The 20,372-nt window shown below is 33.4% G+C and overlaps 3 protein-coding genes across 3 annotated transcripts; 1 reads left to right on the top strand and 2 right to left on the bottom strand.

Moving 5' to 3' along the window:
- Positions 3,663–7,891, bottom strand: LOC109344942 (1,4-dihydroxy-2-naphthoyl-CoA synthase, peroxisomal). Its single transcript, XM_019583665.1, has 9 exons — positions 7,509–7,891; positions 7,259–7,381; positions 6,207–6,308; positions 6,010–6,048; positions 5,753–5,851; positions 5,310–5,357; positions 5,013–5,108; positions 3,984–4,106; positions 3,663–3,852 (listed from the first exon to the last, which is right to left on the bottom strand). Exons 1-9 carry the CDS (start codon positions 7,794–7,796, stop codon positions 3,736–3,738), a joined length of 1,035 nt encoding a protein of 344 aa, XP_019439210.1. The 5' UTR covers positions 7,797–7,891; the 3' UTR covers positions 3,663–3,735.
- On the top strand, positions 8,942–15,235 carry LOC109344521 (DNA (cytosine-5)-methyltransferase DRM2-like). The gene is made up of 9 exons (XM_019583283.1): positions 8,942–9,007; positions 9,579–9,713; positions 11,564–11,663; positions 11,746–11,792; positions 12,387–12,506; positions 13,245–13,344; positions 13,620–13,711; positions 13,889–14,641; positions 14,803–15,235. Exons 1-9 carry the CDS (start codon positions 8,942–8,944, stop codon positions 15,232–15,234), a joined length of 1,845 nt encoding a protein of 614 aa, XP_019438828.1. The 3' UTR covers position 15,235.
- Positions 15,515–20,372, bottom strand: LOC109344941 (uncharacterized GTP-binding protein YjiA-like). Its single transcript, XM_019583664.1, has 10 exons — positions 20,150–20,372; positions 19,942–20,007; positions 18,992–19,172; positions 18,474–18,670; positions 18,326–18,376; positions 17,804–17,895; positions 17,531–17,595; positions 16,823–16,917; positions 15,990–16,094; positions 15,515–15,892 (listed from the first exon to the last, which is right to left on the bottom strand). The coding sequence occupies exons 1-10, from the start codon at positions 20,333–20,335 to the stop codon at positions 15,755–15,757; spliced, it is 1,176 nt and encodes a 391-aa protein (XP_019439209.1). The 5' UTR covers positions 20,336–20,372; the 3' UTR covers positions 15,515–15,754.

Consider the following 20,372-nt stretch of genomic DNA (forward strand, 5'->3'; position numbering starts at 1 on the left):
ATATCAGTTTTTTATTTTTAGATTGATTTAATAGGTATACACCGAAAACAGTTTAATTTTATAAATCTTTCATTATTGACTCTGTAATATAAAACAATGGTAAATAATGGGTTGTTCCTATAAAAAATTTACTTATCTGTACTTCTATACTATATATAAAATTAAAACTTGAAATAACTTCTCTCACGGTGTAATTTTCATTTCTTATTTTGCCATTTACATTATTTAATTTTTACAAAAAAACTATATAATCATAAGTAACCACCACCAATACATTAATTAACCACATATTTCTCACCTTAAATTAAACATTATGATAAACACAAAAAATATAATATAAAGTACACCGAACACAACAAATACATTCTAATTCAAAAAAAAAAATGAAATATATAAAAATTGAATATGTAGTATCACACAATATTTGTCGACAGACACGAAGTGTCTGTACACACTAGTACTAATAATGTGTAAATTTTAAACTCTTTTTATATATCAACCTCACAAATAATAAAAAAATTGTTTACCTAATTATCTAGGATTAAAAAAAGTTGTTAAAAATAGTAATAAGTTTTAATTTATAATCTTAATTTATTAAAATATTTTTTTATCTTTTTACCTTTGTGAATATATTTGTTGTCTTACAAAGTGTGTTGATGTATTATTTATTATGGTTTGCTAGGAAAATAGTTTATTATTACACTTTTAAATTATAAAAAGCGAGATATAAAGCGACACGTTTTTTAGAATAGCATATGTATTTTCTTTACCTACATCAAAATTGTAACATCCCTCCTTTCAGCACCTTGCTTCGGGAGACATGGCCTATATATATATATATGTGTGTGTGTGTGCTAAATGTTTAATAATTGCTTTGAAAATAAGTTGATCTAGTTAGTTTCAAAGCTGTCCAAGTTTAAAGTCTAGTTGTTATCGGGTAATGTATGGTTTTAGAATTTTGATTAGAATTGGTCTAAGTGACCACCTAACCTGTTAGATTTTATAATGCTTTATTGATGTTGAGTTTTGAGGATAGAAAGTTATTATCTTAATGTTATACTATGATAAATAACTTAGTTAAAAGTTTCTAGAAAAAAGTGTTGGTTTTAATGTACCTTTGAACTAGATTGTTCGAGAGTGCCTGTGATCTTTTCTATCAGTTCTTTGAGTGCTTGAACTATCATCTATACTCCCCTAGACATTGTTTAAGGTTGTATTAAGGTGTCTTAGAGCACAAGAAAACACATTCATGCACTACACTAATTGCCCAAACCAAATACCACATTATGCATCTAAAACTTTGCTAAATTACCTAATCTTTGTTTAAATCTTAATGACACCCAACCCAAAATATCTTCCTCCACTAACTCATCCCTAACACCTATATATACATGATCTTAAGGGGGGTGGGAGCTGAATTCTCACACTCTCACACCTCCTCGCCAACACTCCATCTTCACTCATCTTCTCCACTCTTTCTTCCTAACGTTAGCACCAAGGACGAAGGGAGAAAGCCCTCATCTTCTTTTCCAAACTCACATGCAAGTGAGAAATATGAATCCCCAAGAGTTTGCTTGGATTTCCTCGTAATTTCTCTTCAAAGACTCTACCCAACCATTTCAAGGTACGCGACATTTGGGCAATCAGCAACAAAGGAACATTAAGTTCAGTAAGGATATAGGTATGGAGAGAAGTGTCTTTTATATAGGTTCTTAGAAATGATGCCAGAGATATTCATGCATCTCTAAGTTAGGTCATGTGCGGATATAGTCGAATATTATTTATGTGGCTGCGAACAATCGAGTAGCGAGACTTAGTTGTTCATAAATTAATTTAAACTCTAAATTATGATGAATATGTTTGGTTGAAGTGGTTCAATGGAATTGAATGATTATGTTTGTTGATATGAATGATCATTATGACTGAAAGTTTGATAATGAAAGTACTGATTTAACTGAATATTATGTTGAATTTTGAACTGTGACATATTGTTGAGTTGACTATTGAACTGTCATCAAACATTCTCATGGCATAGCATATGAAAATTCTTGATGAAACTTAAAGAATGAAAGTTTTGCTTATGAAAGATTTGACGAAAGATGAAGGGGAAATGTTTTTCTGACCTATATCAGAACTGGCGTATTTTTACAGCGATTAGAAAATCCTTTTGATCAATAAGCCAGTGAGTTAGAACTTGAAGAAAATGTTATAATTGAGTTTCAATGAAAATGTTTTATTATTACCCTAAAAAGGTTTCCCCTGATTCTTCTTTTTTAAAAGGAAAAAAAAAAACTATGGTTTGTATGAATCGGAAGATTCATGTCACTATGTTTACTGTTTGCAACATAGTCTGCAGGAAGAGTGTGAGAGCCTCGGTGACCTATCTTCTGGATCCTATCATGCCCGGACACGTAGGGTTGCGCTATTCCGGTGTACACCCAGAGCCTCGGTGAGACGTTCTGCTGGGGGACCACCTATGACCCCGGCTAGTCGTACTGAGACGACTCGGGGAGTTCAGACTTGTCGATGTATACAGTGTCTTTCTTTACGGGAGAGTCATATGGATTCACCCGCTATTTCTGTGAGAGAGAATATGGAGTTTGCTCCTGGGTCCTCTTATCACGGGGTACGTGGGAGGATTCAGAATGACGAGGCTGATATTCGTGGCTCGGTAAGGAGGGCCCGACTATCTCCTTCACCATCATACTCCCCTGCGCCAGCCGAGCCTATGGTTAGAGAGGATATTATATATATTTTCAGTGATGATGAGGATCCAGAGGAAGACCCTGAGGAGGGTAGTTCTAAGGGACAGTAGCAGGAGGATGTTGGGTCGAGATTCTGACGATCTGTTTATGCATGGTATTACCGTATAGTTTTCTTTGGTGCGGTTGTTGTGAGTTCAGCGTACACCCAGTCATAGGATCTTTTGCGTGTGTATATTTGTGTATATATATGTCCTATTATGCTGGAGTGTATATGTGGATGGCATGACTTGGATGATGTACTCTTTTTTGGACTATGACGTTTTTTGAACTGATGCTCTATATATATAAATATGTGTATGTTACTATGTTGTATTGTTGTTTAGTCTATAGTTTAAGTGGTGAGTTATGAAAGAACCATATGTTCATATGTTATAAAGAAAAAAAAATTATACGCTATTTTCGCAAAAATGAAAATATAATTAACCAAGATCGTAAACGATGGTCTCATATGTAATTGCTTTAAGCGTTAAGAAAATGGTGTTACAAAAATGATATTTTTATGAAGATAATTGTTGGAGCTTTCATATTTGTGTTTATTTGTAGCTTTATTTAATGAAATTTGTGTAATTCTTCTAATAATTATACATAATAAACTAAGTTCTCTTACCTATAAATGGTGATGGTGCTTATTCAATATAATAATTTTTCTTTAGTCATTATGTTGTGTTCACGAGTATCCTAAAAAGTAAGAATAAAATATTTAAGGCAAACACGTTTTGATATATAAAAAATAAACTTTATTTGAGTGATTGTTTAACAAATTGGAAAATAGTATATCAGCTTTCTTCCCCACCCTACTTATCAAATAATTCAATATTTATGTATCAATAAAGTAAGAGTTTTTTTTGCACTATTCATACATCATCTACATTCACATATTATTAATCTTCATTAACTCTTAAACAAAAGTAATATATGTAATACAAAATAACGGTAGATGATATATTGATCGTGCAAAAAAAACTTTACATTAGGGTCGCCTTTGAAACTTAGAAAAATCAGGGCGTCTTCGTTGCATGTATGCACTCTTTCCCTCTTTAGCTTCCTTAGTGCCATAAAATATCAGTGTTGCATCTCCACCAATTTCCTACAATTTTATAATATAATAAAATATAAAAAATAACGGTCGAGTGCACGATACTCTCATTTATTAGGGTTTAGGATAGTAAATGTATATGGTTTTAGTTGTTTTCGAGATTTAAACTCGTGACCAAATACCTGAAGTCCGGCGTGGCCATCATCCACTGCATTAAGAGCTGATTTGAGAACACGAATTGCAGTTGGACTGTTCCTGAGTATCTCCCTGCACCATTGAACTGTTTCCTTCTCTAAATTCTCTACCTATCCCAAATCAAAAACATTGTATTCATTATTAGTACAAGGTTGATATTGTTGGACTATAGTGCCACCGGGTTCATTGTGGGCTCATTGTTATCGGGATATAGTAAGAGTGAATAAATACTAGTGAGACACTATGTTTTATGGGTCTTTTCCGATTATAAATTCTTTAACTCATTTCCTCATATCCAATGTAAGACAAGACTTCATACTTGAATATACTCGATAAATATTAATCAATATAGAGTGTTCTGCAACAATATATGAGTTGCTAATTTGATAATCATATTATTTTCTAGTCGCCATTGTTTTAACTTGCGGACCACCATTATCTGATCTGGTTGTAATATTGAGGTTATTGTGACCATCACATCAACATCACACTGCAATTGTAGTGGACATTAAATCACAATGATGCAACCATAACAGACCGCATTTGGGAAGCAACGGACCGCATCACAGTCAAAAACAATTTTTTTAATCACAAAAAAATCACACCTTAATGACCCGAATTTAATACACTAGTGTGAACCACATGACATGAAAAGACAAAGGGGACTTATTCGAACAGGGATCCTCTGTCCCAAAAACCCTGTCTCTTCCTGTGCCTACCCAATAAATGTGCACCACGTAATATAACTGTTTTTATATTTTCTATAATTAATCGAATGATGCATTTTAATTGGCTTAGGACACAGATTGAGACATGGACCGGGACATCAGATCCCCATTCGACTTATTTATCATTATGTAACATTGCCTTTAGTAGCTTCCTATTTCTCAAGTAAATTCTAAAAAATCATGACAATTTAATCATATATGAATTTCATGTTATTATTATATAGATATTGAAGAAAAACATCAAATTGTTTTAGACTAATGAATTCCTCAGTTGGAAATGAAACTTACTGGCACAACAGTGTTCACAAGACCCATTTTCTCTGCTTCAACAGCATTATAGAATCTTGTAAGAAACCAAATTTCACGTGCTTTTTTTGGACCAACCTGTTTAAACAAGTCTAGTTATTAAAAATAAGAGTAAATGTTCATTTCATCGGTACCCGGTGTTTTTTCAACCTTACCGATTTAGTCCCTCAAAAATTAAATTAGTCACAAACTGTTAAGGTCGAAAAATATTAGAAACTGAGAAAACAAAATCAACCACAACACCTAAGAGTAGCAAATTAAACAGTGTTGAATCCTTACCAATCTTGACATGATTGAACTTCCATAACCAGCATCAAAGCTTCCTACCTTACATTTCATATAAAGATATAAGACATTACAAATTCATGATAAAGTATTGTCACAAGGGAGGAAGCAGCATTATTTTGATATAAAGATATACACCTGGCTATGTATGCTCGATCGTATACATAGCCGGTCCTAAACCCGGATAAAAGATGAAGGTTGTTGTGTTAGGCAGTCGACAGCCAACGTAAAACTTTGTTAAATATTTGTAATATGGATCTATGATATGCTTGGTTGGTATATATGCGTCTTAAAATAAACCTGCCTATGTATGTTTGACGCTCGCTATACATAGTCGGTCTTAAGCCCGAATAAAAGTTGAAGGTCGTGTTAGGCAGTCGATAATCAATGTAAAACTTTGCCGAATCTCAATGAAGATAAAAAAGTATAGTCGCAACCTTAGGACCAGTTTGTCCGAAAATGGCGTTATCGGCTGCAATTGTTAGATCACAAACCATATGTAATACATGCCCTCCTCCAACAGCATACCCTGCTACCTGTTTTAATGTTAAGAAATATGTAGTTTTCATATAACAAGGTTAACAAATAAGAACAAAAACTAGATATGGTATCATTATTTCAATTGTTGAGGACTAGAATTGTAGAACTTAAGAGTAAGGCAGTGTAAGCATAAAGATGCAGAGGGGTATAGTACCATGGCAATTACTGGTTTCGGGAGACGCCGGATTTGCACCTGAAATACGAAAAAAGGTAGAGTAAGAACGGGACAAATGGTTTCTCCATAACATGATAACTAAAGGATTGAACATTCATGCTTCATTGAGTTGAATGTCTTAAAAACTTTAGCTTGTTGAACAAGTAATGGCGATTCATTCGGATCAATTAGTATACCTGCAAGTCTAACACGTTAAGGCGTCCGATATTTTCGTGATCGGAATAGCCATCTTCGGTCCTTAAAGCCTGGTCACCACCACTGCAAAATGCCTTGGTTCCCTATAACATCAATATGTTACCATCATGATTTTTCCACACTGGTTTGCACATAAAAATGTGAACATTACATAAACCTTCTCATGATGTTCAAATAAAGAAACTATAACATGTTATGCTTATTGCTTTATTGGAAGCATCATGAGTCAGAGACAATAGTTTCCAATGATTTTCTGATTAGTTTGCAGCATTATAGGTCTATTTGGGTTTCAATTGCAGAAAAGAACCAATTTCAAAATGGCTTTAAGATGATTTTAAGCACATTCTTGATAATGTGATGCTTGAGAATCACTTTTTTCTCACTTAAAAAGAGTGAAAAAATCAATTTTTTTCTCATTCTTTCACAAGTGAGATGTGTAGGAATGTAAAAACAATCTCATTTGTTTGGACAAGGATCACTTGGATATATAAGCAGTGATTCAAATTGCGGACCACATCACTTTATACGGCCCCAATATTGTGGCGTGACCGATTCAAATTGTGGACCGCCGTAACCACGTCACACTGCAATTGCAGTGTGACACTGAAATGTTCACAAACCAGACTGCATTTCGGCTGCATCGAATTCAATAATATTTTTTTAACCACAACAACCATAATCCACATTGTAATGACCAAAATCACAGTAACCTCAACTATGATCACAATCATGACCGTAATCATAATTTAAAACATTGTATATAAGTAACAAACCATTTATAATGACTCAAACTTTCGCGGTGAAGTAACATCCAATTATTCTGACACGAACATATTGGTATCTATCATTCATAAGATTGTAATTTTACAATGGATGGAGTTAGGCCTAACCCAATTGCAGACATATCACGTGATGCGGCCACAATATTCATTAATCGCAAAATCACAATGATACAGCCATATCAGGTCACAACACAACCGCAACAGACCACATCGAATTCCAAAATCAAAATAGAAAAACACTAGAAGTGTACCATGCCGGTTAAAATGATGACCCCAACAGAACTATCATCTCTAGCATCATTAAAAGCACGAATAAGCTCCTTCACAGTATGTGGCCTAAAAGCATTCCTTCTCTCTGGCCTATTAATAGTAATCTGCAAAACATACCCACAACAAAATATATATCAAAATTTAAAATTTACGAAAAAATAGACCAAAAAGTCAATAGTTCGATTCCTGAAAGCGACATTTGTTGACAGAGGATAGAGGATGAACATGAACCTTGGCTATTCCTTCATCAACAGCTTTTTCATAAACAATATCAGTGAATTCTTTTCCAGGGTAATCATCAACAAAAGCAACCTTATTCCAAACAACATCATGAGATGGAACATCACCATGCACACGTTGGTAACTATCATTCCTTGTACTTGAAGTGTTGGATAACCCAACATGCTCATTTTGTATATAACTATAATGATAATGATAAGAAGGTGATAAGTGATTTGTTATAGAAGTAACTCTTCTTGTAACAGTATCAAGGTACTTGTTTTTCTGCTTTTCTTCCATTATTCAACAATGGTGTGAAGTGTTTGAGAGATTATGAGTTATAGTTAGTTAAAGAGAGGTTGAAGAATGAAGATATTGTTGGTGGGTTCGGATAAGATAAGGTTTTAGTTAGTTGTAATAAAATATTACTCAACCATATAATAATATTTTTATAACTAAGTTATTTATTATTTTACTAACATTTTCATGTTTAATGGAGGAATATATTAGTTTTTAATTTTTAACTAAAATCATTATGTATTATTAGTGTAAAAATTTATACTAATATAATATACACTATTTATTTATATTTCTTCTTTAAAAAGTCTCATAATAATATTTGAATGATAGATAATACAATAATAATGTATATAACACATATAATGTTAATACATACATTTTTTTTCTTATTATTTTAGTAACTTTTTTCAGGTTTAATGTCCGAATATATTATGGGGGAATGACTTTCATTTATATTATATTTTTAGTTTATAGTTTATAATCAGAAGATTATTAATTGTGAGATTAATAAGAATGACTGTGTTTATAACTCTCAAATATAGCTCAATATTTCTTTGTACTACTAACAGTATTCATTCACCTAATGGATAAGAAATTAATTATTTTTGAGATACGTGACTGCCCCTCCCAATTAATATCACTCCCAAGAATCGAATTCTTAATCTTTTGGTCATCTTGAGAATCTAACAAGACCTTACACTACTAGACATTTATTTTTAGTAAACATAGCCTAGTATATAATATAAAGCATAAAGATGAATCATTCTTTCTGACATACAATGTATGATCCAACGGCTGAAAATTAATTCATGCAACAATTACCTTAAATAATTAACTCATGTCCATAGTTTTGATTTCACAAATCAAAGTGGACCCCACTGCAGTGAAATTATAGCATTGAAAGTGCACTAGTATGGAAAATCTTTCATTTATCATTGATAAAAGAATATTCAACTTTCTAAAACTGAATGCAAATAATAATAATCATGTTTATATAAATCTGTCTAAACTCAATGCAAATAATGAAGTTTCCCCTATTTTATTTTAATGCTCCTGAAATATCACCTTGTGTTGAGGATATTTTCCAACAACAACATTATAAATGAATAGTCACATTACATTAGTGAACTAGTTTTGGTACATACATGCAAGGTTATGATTATATTCGTGAACTATTCGATTTGACTCAGTACTACTTACTTAACTATAAAGTAAGGTCTGAGTTAGGTTCCTTCAAAACTCTTTTCACCAGTAAATTTTTCTTTCTGCTAATGAATTTTGAAATAAGTGCTTATTGATTAAGCTATTTTGAAATAAACTACAAGAGCTAATATTCTAACAAACTTATGGAAGTAGACTTAAAAGAGCATATAGGAAGATTATAAGTTACTTTTTTGTAAACTATTTTCATAACCACAAATAAGTTTTAGAAATATATGGCTTTTCTATATAAATGATTTGTGATAAAATATTATGTTTTTATTTGTAGCCGACTCTACTTAGTGGAAACGGAATTGCTTGTTAAAATTCCAAACCTATAGCAAAAAAAGGTCCTTAAGCATAGCAGATTTTGTTGAATCATCATTGGTTTATTTGATTTTTTTTTTCAAATTGAACTCATATATCCTTTTGTGCAGCCTAAAGATTTTTTCTTTGAAAAGCTGAGAGATATAAGATGGTAAGTTTTATAGTTTATTTGAAAAAGTTACACCCATGTATTAGTATATTTTGTTGCATTATGGGTCCTCATTTTCAATTTCTGATGTATAAAAATTATTTTAGGGTGATGATTCTGGTGTGGAGAGTGATAATTTTGATTGGAACACTGAAGATGAGCTTGAAATTGAGAACTTTCACTCTTCATCTTCATGTTTAACCAATGTTCCTAATGGAGAGGCTACTACGGTTTCCGGTGAGGTAAGCTTTTAGTCACTTATCTTCCGTACGAGGTTATCTATCTCGGAACATATCTTATGTTTTATAGTAATGTTTTATTTCCATGTGTCATATCTTTTTAACTTTAAATAATTTTTTTCCGACCGATCACAACATGTGATAGCAAAGGTATTCACTTACATAGACTATGGATGACAAAAGATTACTGAAAGTTAAAGATATTGCAAGTACATGTCTTTAGATAGTACAATTTTCTTATAAAAGGAAAGACAACAAAACTACAATTTTATTGTTTTTCATTATGAACGTTGTTCATGTTAATTGTAATGAATGATAGAAATCCAACTAACCTTACTAGCAACGTAGGAAAAAGTTTTAAACAGTGTTTTAAATTGCGGTTACGGTTGCGATTGTGGTTACAATTACATTGTAGTAATTACGGTCATTGTCATGCAGACTCTGACGGTTATAGTGTGAATTATTTGTGATTAAAAGAATATTTTTGAATTTGATGAGGTTCGATGTGCCTGATGCAATCCGCAAATACGGTCTTATGCAGATTGTGGCCAAATGAGGTCGCACCATTGTCATTCGGCGACACACCGCAATTATGTGTAATGCGGTTACGACAATTGCCGTAATTGTAATATTGTGATCACATCACGTGATGCGATTTATAATTTGAGTCAACGGTCTTGAGTGTTGAGATCTTACAAAACTAGTTATTCTTTTACTGTTTGGATTTTTGGAATTTATGCATTTTTTTCTTCTTATAGCTAGTTTTTTCATAAATCAAGTTCCTTCTTTTTTTTAGTATATCTGATTTAATATTCCAAAGCTGTAGTGAAATCATCTAATATAAGGTATATTATTAAAATTCTCTCATGCTTTTATTGTTCTTGTACTTGATTCTGCACATCAAAATATGGAACATTTTTTATTTTTTATTCTTTTCATTAATGGAAAAGATGCGTTTGTTATGCTTGACTAATATAACTAAATCTTAATCCTTTATTCCATTCAAACACAATTCTCTCGTTTCGGTAGAGAATCATAAATTGGTTCTTACGTACGAATTCATGGTTTTCTGAGAATTGGTTCTTTATAAGGAATGAACTAGATTTTCATCTATAATTTAAGTTAAAGAAATAACAAAGAAAATAAGAGTAATGGGTGATGTATACTCACCTGCATGATTGCCTTATAATAAATAAGAAATAATTTTATTTTTGAGCATTTCTAATATGATGAATCAAAAGTTGATTCAAACCTACGACAAACACTACTAGAAATGTTTGTGCAGGAAATTATAGAAACCACTGTTATTAATACTTTACCGGTCATCAAATCAGTTAGGGTACTGGTATAGCAATTCAATCTGCGGTTCACTAATTAAATCGTATACCAGCAAAATTAGATATACATATCTAACATATTAATATTAATGTTGATAAATCAATAAAACCGAATAACTTTTTCTTATTTTCATTTAAAAAATTAATTTTAAATAAAAACTGGTTGATACGACCGGTACGGTTCAATTGAAAATCGGCCGGGTACGATTGCATGACCAGTATAATTATTGTATCATACTGATATTGAGACTAGTTCACCAGTTGAACAGGCCGACACAAACCGATTTTTACAGTACTGATAGAAACCCTACTAAGTATACCCAAATATCAGTATTTGACATAATAACTTACCGTGAACTACGTATCCATACCCGTACCAAAGAGAACCGTGCATCTGACTATGGTTTATTCAAATAAAGCATTTTAACCTTGAGGAACATGCATGTAGAGATAGGAATCTTCAAAGAAGATTGATTTTTTTCCCACTACTAATGTTTAATTCTCTTATCTCTTAAGGCAAGTTCATCTGCAGGATCATCTTGTTCAAAGCTATGTGATCACTTTGTTGGTATGGGATTTCCTCTACAAATGGTTTGCAAAGTCATTCAAGAACATGGTAAAATCATTGCTCTACTCCATTTATGTAATGATTTTCATGATAAAGGTTCATGAATGATGTTGCTATCATGAACATGTAGGTGACGAAAATGAAGATAAACTACTTGAAGAACTTCTGACGTACTCGGTGAGTTTATCTCACTAAGCAGGTCGGCTACATGGATCGAAAGACGCCATAATATTTTATCATGAATCATGTGCATTGATAAAACATTGAGTTCTATGTCTTTCTTTATTATTTCTCCTATGGTTTTTCTTGATCTCCCGACCCTCTTCATATAAGAAATGGACTAGCTTCCGTTTTATCTATTCTACTTACGGAGTTTCTACTGGTCTCCTCCATACATGTTCAAACCACTGAATGCACCAACTTTTCTACTATAGTAGAAACTCCAACTTTCTCCCTGGTGCATTCATTTCTAATCATATCTTGTATGGTGTGCTCACTAACACAACATTCTCGTCTCTGCAATATGAAGTTTATTCTGTTGTTGACATTTTATCGTGCAACATTTAGTCATATATAACATTGCAGGTCTTATAGTAATGCGTAAAACCTCCCCCTATTGATGGGGAAAAATTAGTAGAAGTCAAACCATAATCGTTTACAGAATTTCTTGGTGATATTACAATCCCATAACCTTGTTTTAGAAAAAAATTAGTAGAAGTCAAACCATAAATGTTGATGTTACAAATTACAATTATCTTAACATTTGTGTAGGTTCTAAAATGTGCTCCTAAGTCACAAGTGAAAGTTGAGCCAAATCCATGTTCTTCAGATTGTGCAGCTAGCTCCTGGGATGATTTGTCAGACACTGATGATGCTTCATCTGATTATGAGGTAATCTCTGCTCTTTCTAAATTGATGTTTTGTATTCACAGTTTGTACGATTTGATTCATCCTGTTGGAAACAAATGAGCAATCAAATATTAAAAGAGAATAGAAAGAAAAGAATAACACAAGAAACTTGTTAACGATGTTCGGCTAATTTGTGCCTACGTCCTCGGGAGCGTTGAACAATCTATTAGAAAATAAGGATTTATGTTTATAGTTATTGTTGTTCTTCTCATTAGGTTTACGTAACTCATAAGTATATAGCCATCTACCTCAACCCTTTTACATCAGCCTGTTTTCTCGAAAAAAGTCCTGATCAAGTGGAATGAGTCATTTGCACAATACATCTAATGATCATGCTGTTTTGTGTCTCTAGTGCTCTCTACTAGGATGGTTTCTACAACTAGATATACTGTTATTGACATACAATCATTTTCATACTTTAGATAACTAGTATGGTTTCTGTTTCTTCATTGGGCATCCAAGTGTTTCTAAAATTTGTCCTTTACTTCAGAGAAAACTCTTCGCATTTATCGGACGCGAGGAAACAATTTAGTTGTAGAGAAACTCTCAGCAGAACTATATGTCGGACTTAGATGATCTAAATGGACTCTCGGAAGATTTAGTTTTTGATAGAATACATTATCGTCATTTGATCCACATAGCTAACGCTACTTTATCGGAAAAAGGTCTAGTTGTTGTTATGTATTTGAAGTTATGACTTACTTAATGGTTTTCTTGCAGGAAATCACAAAATCTGTTTCTGTGAATGATGGTAAACTACTGTCTTTGGTGAAAATGGGGTACAAGGAGGAGGAGAGTTTAATTGCCATAGAAAGATTAGGTGAATTTCTCTCATTCAATCCTATTAGTTATAGTTGGTACACAGCATCAGTATATGTTTAGAAGTCATAATCGGAATCATTTTAACGAAACCAAGTCTATCTACGTTTATCGAACATTTCGTATGACGATCCAGAATATAACTGTCTCACTCTTCCGGATCAACTTTTGAATGTATTTTGTATTATAGTTAACTTTTCATGATACAACACTCATATATGATGTGGTTACTCAATTTAATGGTTTTCGGATCATTGTTCTACTGAAATGCTTCAGGTCCAAAGTCATCACTTGAAGAATTGGTAGATTTTATAAGTGCTGCTCAAGTAGTAAAGGCAGAAGATGTTCTTCTACCCTCTGAAGATCAGGTATCACATTAGTGTCATGAGATGAATAACATCAAAATTTAATGCGTATCGCTCTTTTCAGTTTTTTTCCGGAATTTGTTTGTTTCCTTGAAATCATGGTGATATACCATCTACCTTTCAAATTTTGTTTCATTCATCTATGAGATGCATAAGTAGTTTCAAACTTAATTTTCGCAGTCGCGATATGTTGACAATGCTAAGCTAAAAAAGCAAAGATATTACAAATATGAAGTGTTGGGAAGGAAAAAGCCAAGGATACGCGAGAAGAAAATATTGAACAACGAAGATGATGACGATGATGATGATGAGGTGCTTCATCTTCCAAATCCGATGATTGGGTTTGGAGTTCCTACGAAGTCAATCTTTATAACACACAGAAAACTTCCGAAAGAAGCTACTGGTCCTCCTTACTTCTACTACGAGAATGTTGCACTTGCACCAAAAGGTGTTTGGCAAACAATGTCAAGATTCTTGTATGATGTTGAGCCTGAGTTTGTGGATTCGAAGTATTTCTGTGCTGCTGCTCGAAAAAGAGGCTACATTCACAATCTCCCGATCGAAAACAGGTTCCCTCTTCTTCCGCTTCCACCACGGACAATCAAGGAATCATTTCCACTAACAAGGAAATGGTGGCCATCATGGGACCCTAGGACTCAACTTAATTGCTTGAGGACAAGTATTAGTAGTGTGAAAATAACAGACAGTATTAGGAAAAACATGGAAGATTATGATGGAGAACCACCTCAACATGTGCAGAAGGAAATTCTATATCAATGTAGGAGTTTTAATCTTGTTTGGGTTGGAAGGAATAAGGTTGCTCCTCTAGAACCTGATGAAGTTGAAACATTATTAGGCTTCCCAAGGAACCATACAAGGGGTGGTGGAATAAGTAGAACAGATAGATATAAGTCTCTTGGTAATTCATTTCAGGTATGAAAATATTATCATTTTCTTATAATTATATGTGACACTCTTGCATTAATAGGATCATTGTGGTCGTTGCGATGCGGAGTCTCGTGCATTGCGCCACCCTTTTAGTATAAGGTTGACAAGTGCAGTTTTAATATTTATTTTCTATGCTTTGATTTCAGGTTGACACAGTGGCATATCACTTATCAGTTCTGAAGAAGATATATCCAAATGGCATAAATCTTCTTTCACTATTCTCAGGAATTGGTGGTGCTGAAGTAGCACTTCATAGACTTGGTATACCACTTAAAACAGTTGTATCAGTAGAAAAATCTGAAGTGAATAGGAATGTTGTAAGAAGTTGGTGGGAACAAACAAACCAAAAAGGTAACTTGATTGATATGAATGATGTTCAAGATGTTGGTGTTGAATGTTTGGAACAAATGATGAATACTTATGGTGGTTTTGATCTTATTGTTGGTGGTAGTCCATGTAATAATTTGGCTGGTAGTAATAGAGTTAGTAGGAATGGACTTGAGGGTAAAGAGTCTTCACTTTTTTTTGATTATTTTAGGATTCTAGATTTGGTTAAGAATATCACCACAAATAATTGATGTGCTTCATGTGTTTTTCTTTCTCTATATTTAATTGGGTTGCATCTAATTTTGGTGTTAACCAAGTATTATTCACCCTATAATAAAGAATATAATTTCTCTTCGATATTAGACTCTCCGGTACTGAGAATATGTGGGGTATTACTTCAAACCTTAAAAGGCTCATGCTCATTGTCCACAAGCCCATAAACTTTTTCTTTTTTTTGCCTTATTGTTTTGTTAATATTTTGTAGTGACAATTGTGTGTTGTTGGAAAATGATTAATCATTTCGGAACAATTGGCTTTACCATATTGTTTGTGTCTTTATGTTATGGTGTGACATGTTGAAGCAAATATATATCCTCGTAAATACTGGAGAGTCTAATATTAGGTATATATAACACCAAAATTATTTTGATAGAAACCGAAAACACGAACCACATTTTTTGGTTGCGATACGCTATGCTTGCTGGAAATTCCGAAATCGCGCATAAAGGCGATGTTGTTCTTCAAGAGTTAACATGTGAGATGTTAAAAATATTAGGCTAGACAACCTTTGAAGCCTTTTCTAAGTGCAACTTCATCCAAATTCCTTCCAATGAATACAAGCTTGTTTATCCTCTTCTCTTGGGGTTCCCATGTTTTTCCTGGGCAACCATCCAACATTGAATGCACTCCCTGAACATGGTATCAGAGCATGACCATTACCGACAACTTTAACAGGTTCAATTTCTAAAAAATATGATAACATAATGTAGAAAGAATTCGAACGAACCTGAAACACGTATCGTTGATCAGAACCATCCACTGACAAGACGCCCTTCATTCGATATAGGTCCTCACCTTTTTCTTCAATCACTCTCTCGAGCCAGTCGTCGACCTAAACCCGAGAATTGAAAACCGGAAGCATATATGCAGATCAGTATAAAAGAGAATTTACCAGATAACATATTGCACAACCATTATCATAACAGAGTCAAAAATCAGAACTTTACCAGGTTGGAAGAACATTTTATAAGGTATTGTTTAAAGAAACAATCTACAAGTAACATTTTGAAGAGACTTCAAAGAAAATGTTAAATAACAGACACATTTAACAGAGCACAAAAAAACTTAAAACCTAGCTCCTTCAACTCTTGGTCTTTTTGACCAAGACTTAGCACATGTCATGCCAGTGTTTTAAATTCCGATTGCTATAACAGTTGTGGTTACTGCGGTTGCGGTCATTGCGATGCAGATTGCGGCAGTTGTGGCATAAATTATTTTGTGATTAAAAAAATATTTTTAAATTCGATGTGTCTGATGTGATCTAAATGTGGCCCAATGCAGTTGCGTTGCAGCCACATCAATGTATGTGCAGTCACACCGCAATTGAGGTGTGATGCGGTTGCGGCAGTCACAACAGCCACATCAATGTATAAGAATGACTTTGAAACCCTTATTCAAAATGGTCATATATCGAACTATGTTTTGGCTAGCATCGACGAGTTAGCATCGGAAGGGGCAAGATAGCTTAGCTTAATCATAGTGTGTCAAATCAGCAGAAAGCAATCCAGTGAATTAAGAGAAAACTTACTTAGTGAAGAGTTTAGAAAAAATAACAATTACCTCATCAAGATCGGTAGTTCCCTCTGCAACGATACTGACACTGGAGACAGCAGAATCATGAACATGGTCATGATGATGATGATGTCCTTTGTGTTCTTTAGATACATTCAGAATAGACGAAATGATGCAAAATCACAACGGAAGAATGAGTACTCGGGCATGTTATGATAATCAAAATCATTAAAACTATGTTGTTGTTTCACAATGTTAGTCTCAGATAAAGTATCAGCTTTTCAACCAAAAAAGAAAAGAAAAACAAAATTAAGGTTTTCGAATCATGTGCAATCTAATTTCTAAAAGAAATTATGACTTGAATATTTATTTATTTTAAAGTTTATATTTTAGAAATTTTAGGAATTGGACTAACTTCCATTTGATCTACTCTCCTTACTGGGCTTCTACCGATCTCCTCCATAAATGTCCTAAGGCATGACTCTACCATGTTTTCGACAATAGAAGCTACTTCAACTTTCTCTCTGATATAATAAGTCATTTGACTTTAAAATGCTAATACCTATTTTTTTTATGCGAAAATATATTCAGTGTTATTTTTTATGATTGCTCATATATCTTACAACTCATGATTTGGTTTAATTCAAAAATTCGAAAAATCGGAATGTTATTGACCTTGTATTGCAGCTAACTCTAACAGAATAACAAAGTTGGAGGCATAAGAATAAAGGTAGGAACAAGGTTTAGAAAGAGTACCATGTCCACAATCATCTTGATGGCTTTCGGATAAGGAACATTCTCCATGTACCTCGGATTCAATTCTGCAATATCGAGTCATTTTTTTAACGAAAAACAGATAAGTTTGCAGGAACTACAGATGTATAAATGTGCATTTCGATTAGTCATATTATATGGGAAAGAAAAGGGGTTGCCGGAAAGGATGTATCAAGTACTGTAATAGGAGCTAAAAAAGGTAAATCAAAGTAGTAATACTTCAAAATATACAAAGCAAAAGAATATACCAATTACCTCTCGAGATCATATCCTCCTACACCCAGAACAAAGTCCATGTCAACCGATCCGAATTTGGCTTGCTTGATTTGTGCCATTCCATTGATGTGCTGCCGAAAATTCACAAAAATGAAGATTTACTTCCATTAGCATTTTTTCTGTGGGGAGCTAAGTAAATGCATACACAAATAAATTCAGGGGACAACAGTCTAATCCGTTCGATAAAAAAATCAATGGAATGTCGATCTCTAAAACACAAAACACACATTCACCATATCATAATAACAGGATGAAATGGCTATAATCTATGGTAACAATTAAATGTTTATTAAAATATGAAATTTGATATATATGTAGCCATATTCAATATGATCAGCACAAATATGAAATTTCTATGAAAACCAAAACTACATATGCTATTTAACAAATCCAGTTTGTATGTGTTTACATATCATCGTCGCTCGGAATAAAATTCAATCACCATACTAATTCAATTAAGAAATACAATGTATGGAGGACCCATATGCAACAAAAACATACCTTAATTTTCTTAGTCAATGTCTCTAACTCAGATTCAGTAACCAAATCTATCTGCAAAAGCAATCATAAATGATCAGAATCTAGACTTATGCATATGTTAGCAGTCAACATTTGCGTGTGTGCAGGATACGATCACGCATAAGATTACCTTGTTCATAATAATACGGTCGGCATATGCAACTTGTTCTACTGCCTCGTTAACGACAAATCTTGGTTTCACTTCATTTAAATGTTGCATAGCATGCTTGCAATCAACCAATGTCACAACTCCATCCAGTTTCACATATTTAGAGACCAATTCATCGCTACAAAATGTTTCAATAACAGGAGCTGGCTTAGCAAGACCTGCAAAAAGCTTTAAACTTTAAAACAATATGTATTCAATGGTTCCATACACAAAATAGATGTAGTTAACGGGTGAAGACAAAAAATTTCCGTGCCCTAAACTAGTTAGCCATACATGAGAAAGACTGAAGATCCCCGACAAAGTTTAAAAACAACGAAGGACAATCCTTAAAGAGATTTTAAAGCACCAAATGACCGGAATCAAATTTGATGCACTAAGATAAATGCTCATTGTCCTAATTTGGAAGTAAACAACTAACCCTCTAAACACCTCAATCCCCACTTTACCAGTATTTTGAGCATCGGGACCAATTTAGATACCTGTGGTTTCGATAACAATATGATCAAAATTGTCTCTTTTTTTTCTGACCAACTCTAACAGCATCTTAACTAGATCTCCTCGAACAGTGCAGCATAAACAGCCATTGTTCACCATGATAATGTCTTCACTCGCAGAAGAATGACTTGCAACCAGTGATCCATCAATATCCACCTCACCAAACTGCATTTACAACAAGACACTTTCGTGAAAAAAATATAAAACCATACTACGGGGTAGATCGTCTAAAATTTCTTCCAGCTCATCCTACTTAGTGAGGTATCGGGAAGGCACATATACACAACCTTGTCTTCACAAGCGAAAAAATTGTATCCAGGATTTGAACCTGTAACCTTTATGGTCACTAAGATGCACCTTTGCCTGAGTCTCATTCTCTGGGCCAAAAACTTGTCACTCACAACTCATTATAAGCAACAAATTACTCCTAATTCAAGATAGGGTGAAATTACCAACAATAACCAAACCTTTATCCCACCAGTTGAGAATAAGGTGGAATTATAAAAATTAAATAGTCAATTAAACTACTACGACATCATATAATTACACGGAACATGTTAAAAAGGTGGCCAAATTCACGAGACTCTCAACTAGTGAAGTCTAAGACTGATAGATGAAAACCACCTTACTCCACAAGCGGAGAAAGGCTATTTCCATTATTTGAAACCGACATCATGGTCACTATAAAAACAACCTCATTGTTGCATGAGATGACATCTCCTGTCCCGAAAAGCGTGTCAATCCATGTGATTGGTCAGAAAAATACTTAATTATTAAATTTTAACTTAAATACACATGGAGTGGTACACTTTTTGTGACAGAAGCCTCGATGCATCGAGGCTCAACTCTACACGAAATATGTAATATTAAAATAAAGGGTAGTCCATAATTATTTATGAATGGTAAAGGAAAGTTAAAGTTCATATGACAATACCTCATTTTCAATAACAGCTATCCGTTTCCCATGTTGAGAAGTAAGAACATGATTCAAAAGAGTGGTCTAAATTTTAAACAAATAAAACAAAATTTGTGAAATATTCAATTAGTAACTAAACAAAAAAAAGAACTTAACCCAATATAAATTTATTGGTTTACTTATAAATAATGAAATTAAAAATGATGGGGAAGAAGAAAAAAAGGACCTTTCCAGAACCAAGAAAACCAGTGATTATGGTAGCTGGAACACGATCATCAATGGCAAGAGAAGAATAAGAATTATAATTAAAAGAGTTATGGAAATTATTTATTGGTTGAGAGTGAAGGGTTGTGATGAAATGAAAAGCGCGACGAGAAGAATGAAGAAAGTGAGAAACAAGCTTGGTCACCATTTTTGGTATAACACAGTACGAGAAACTAAAACCCTCA

The sequence above is a fragment of the Lupinus angustifolius genome, chromosome LG04 (assembly GCF_001865875.1).
Source record: "Lupinus angustifolius cultivar Tanjil chromosome LG04, LupAngTanjil_v1.0, whole genome shotgun sequence".
Classification (NCBI taxonomy): Eukaryota; Viridiplantae; Streptophyta; class Magnoliopsida; order Fabales; family Fabaceae; genus Lupinus; species Lupinus angustifolius.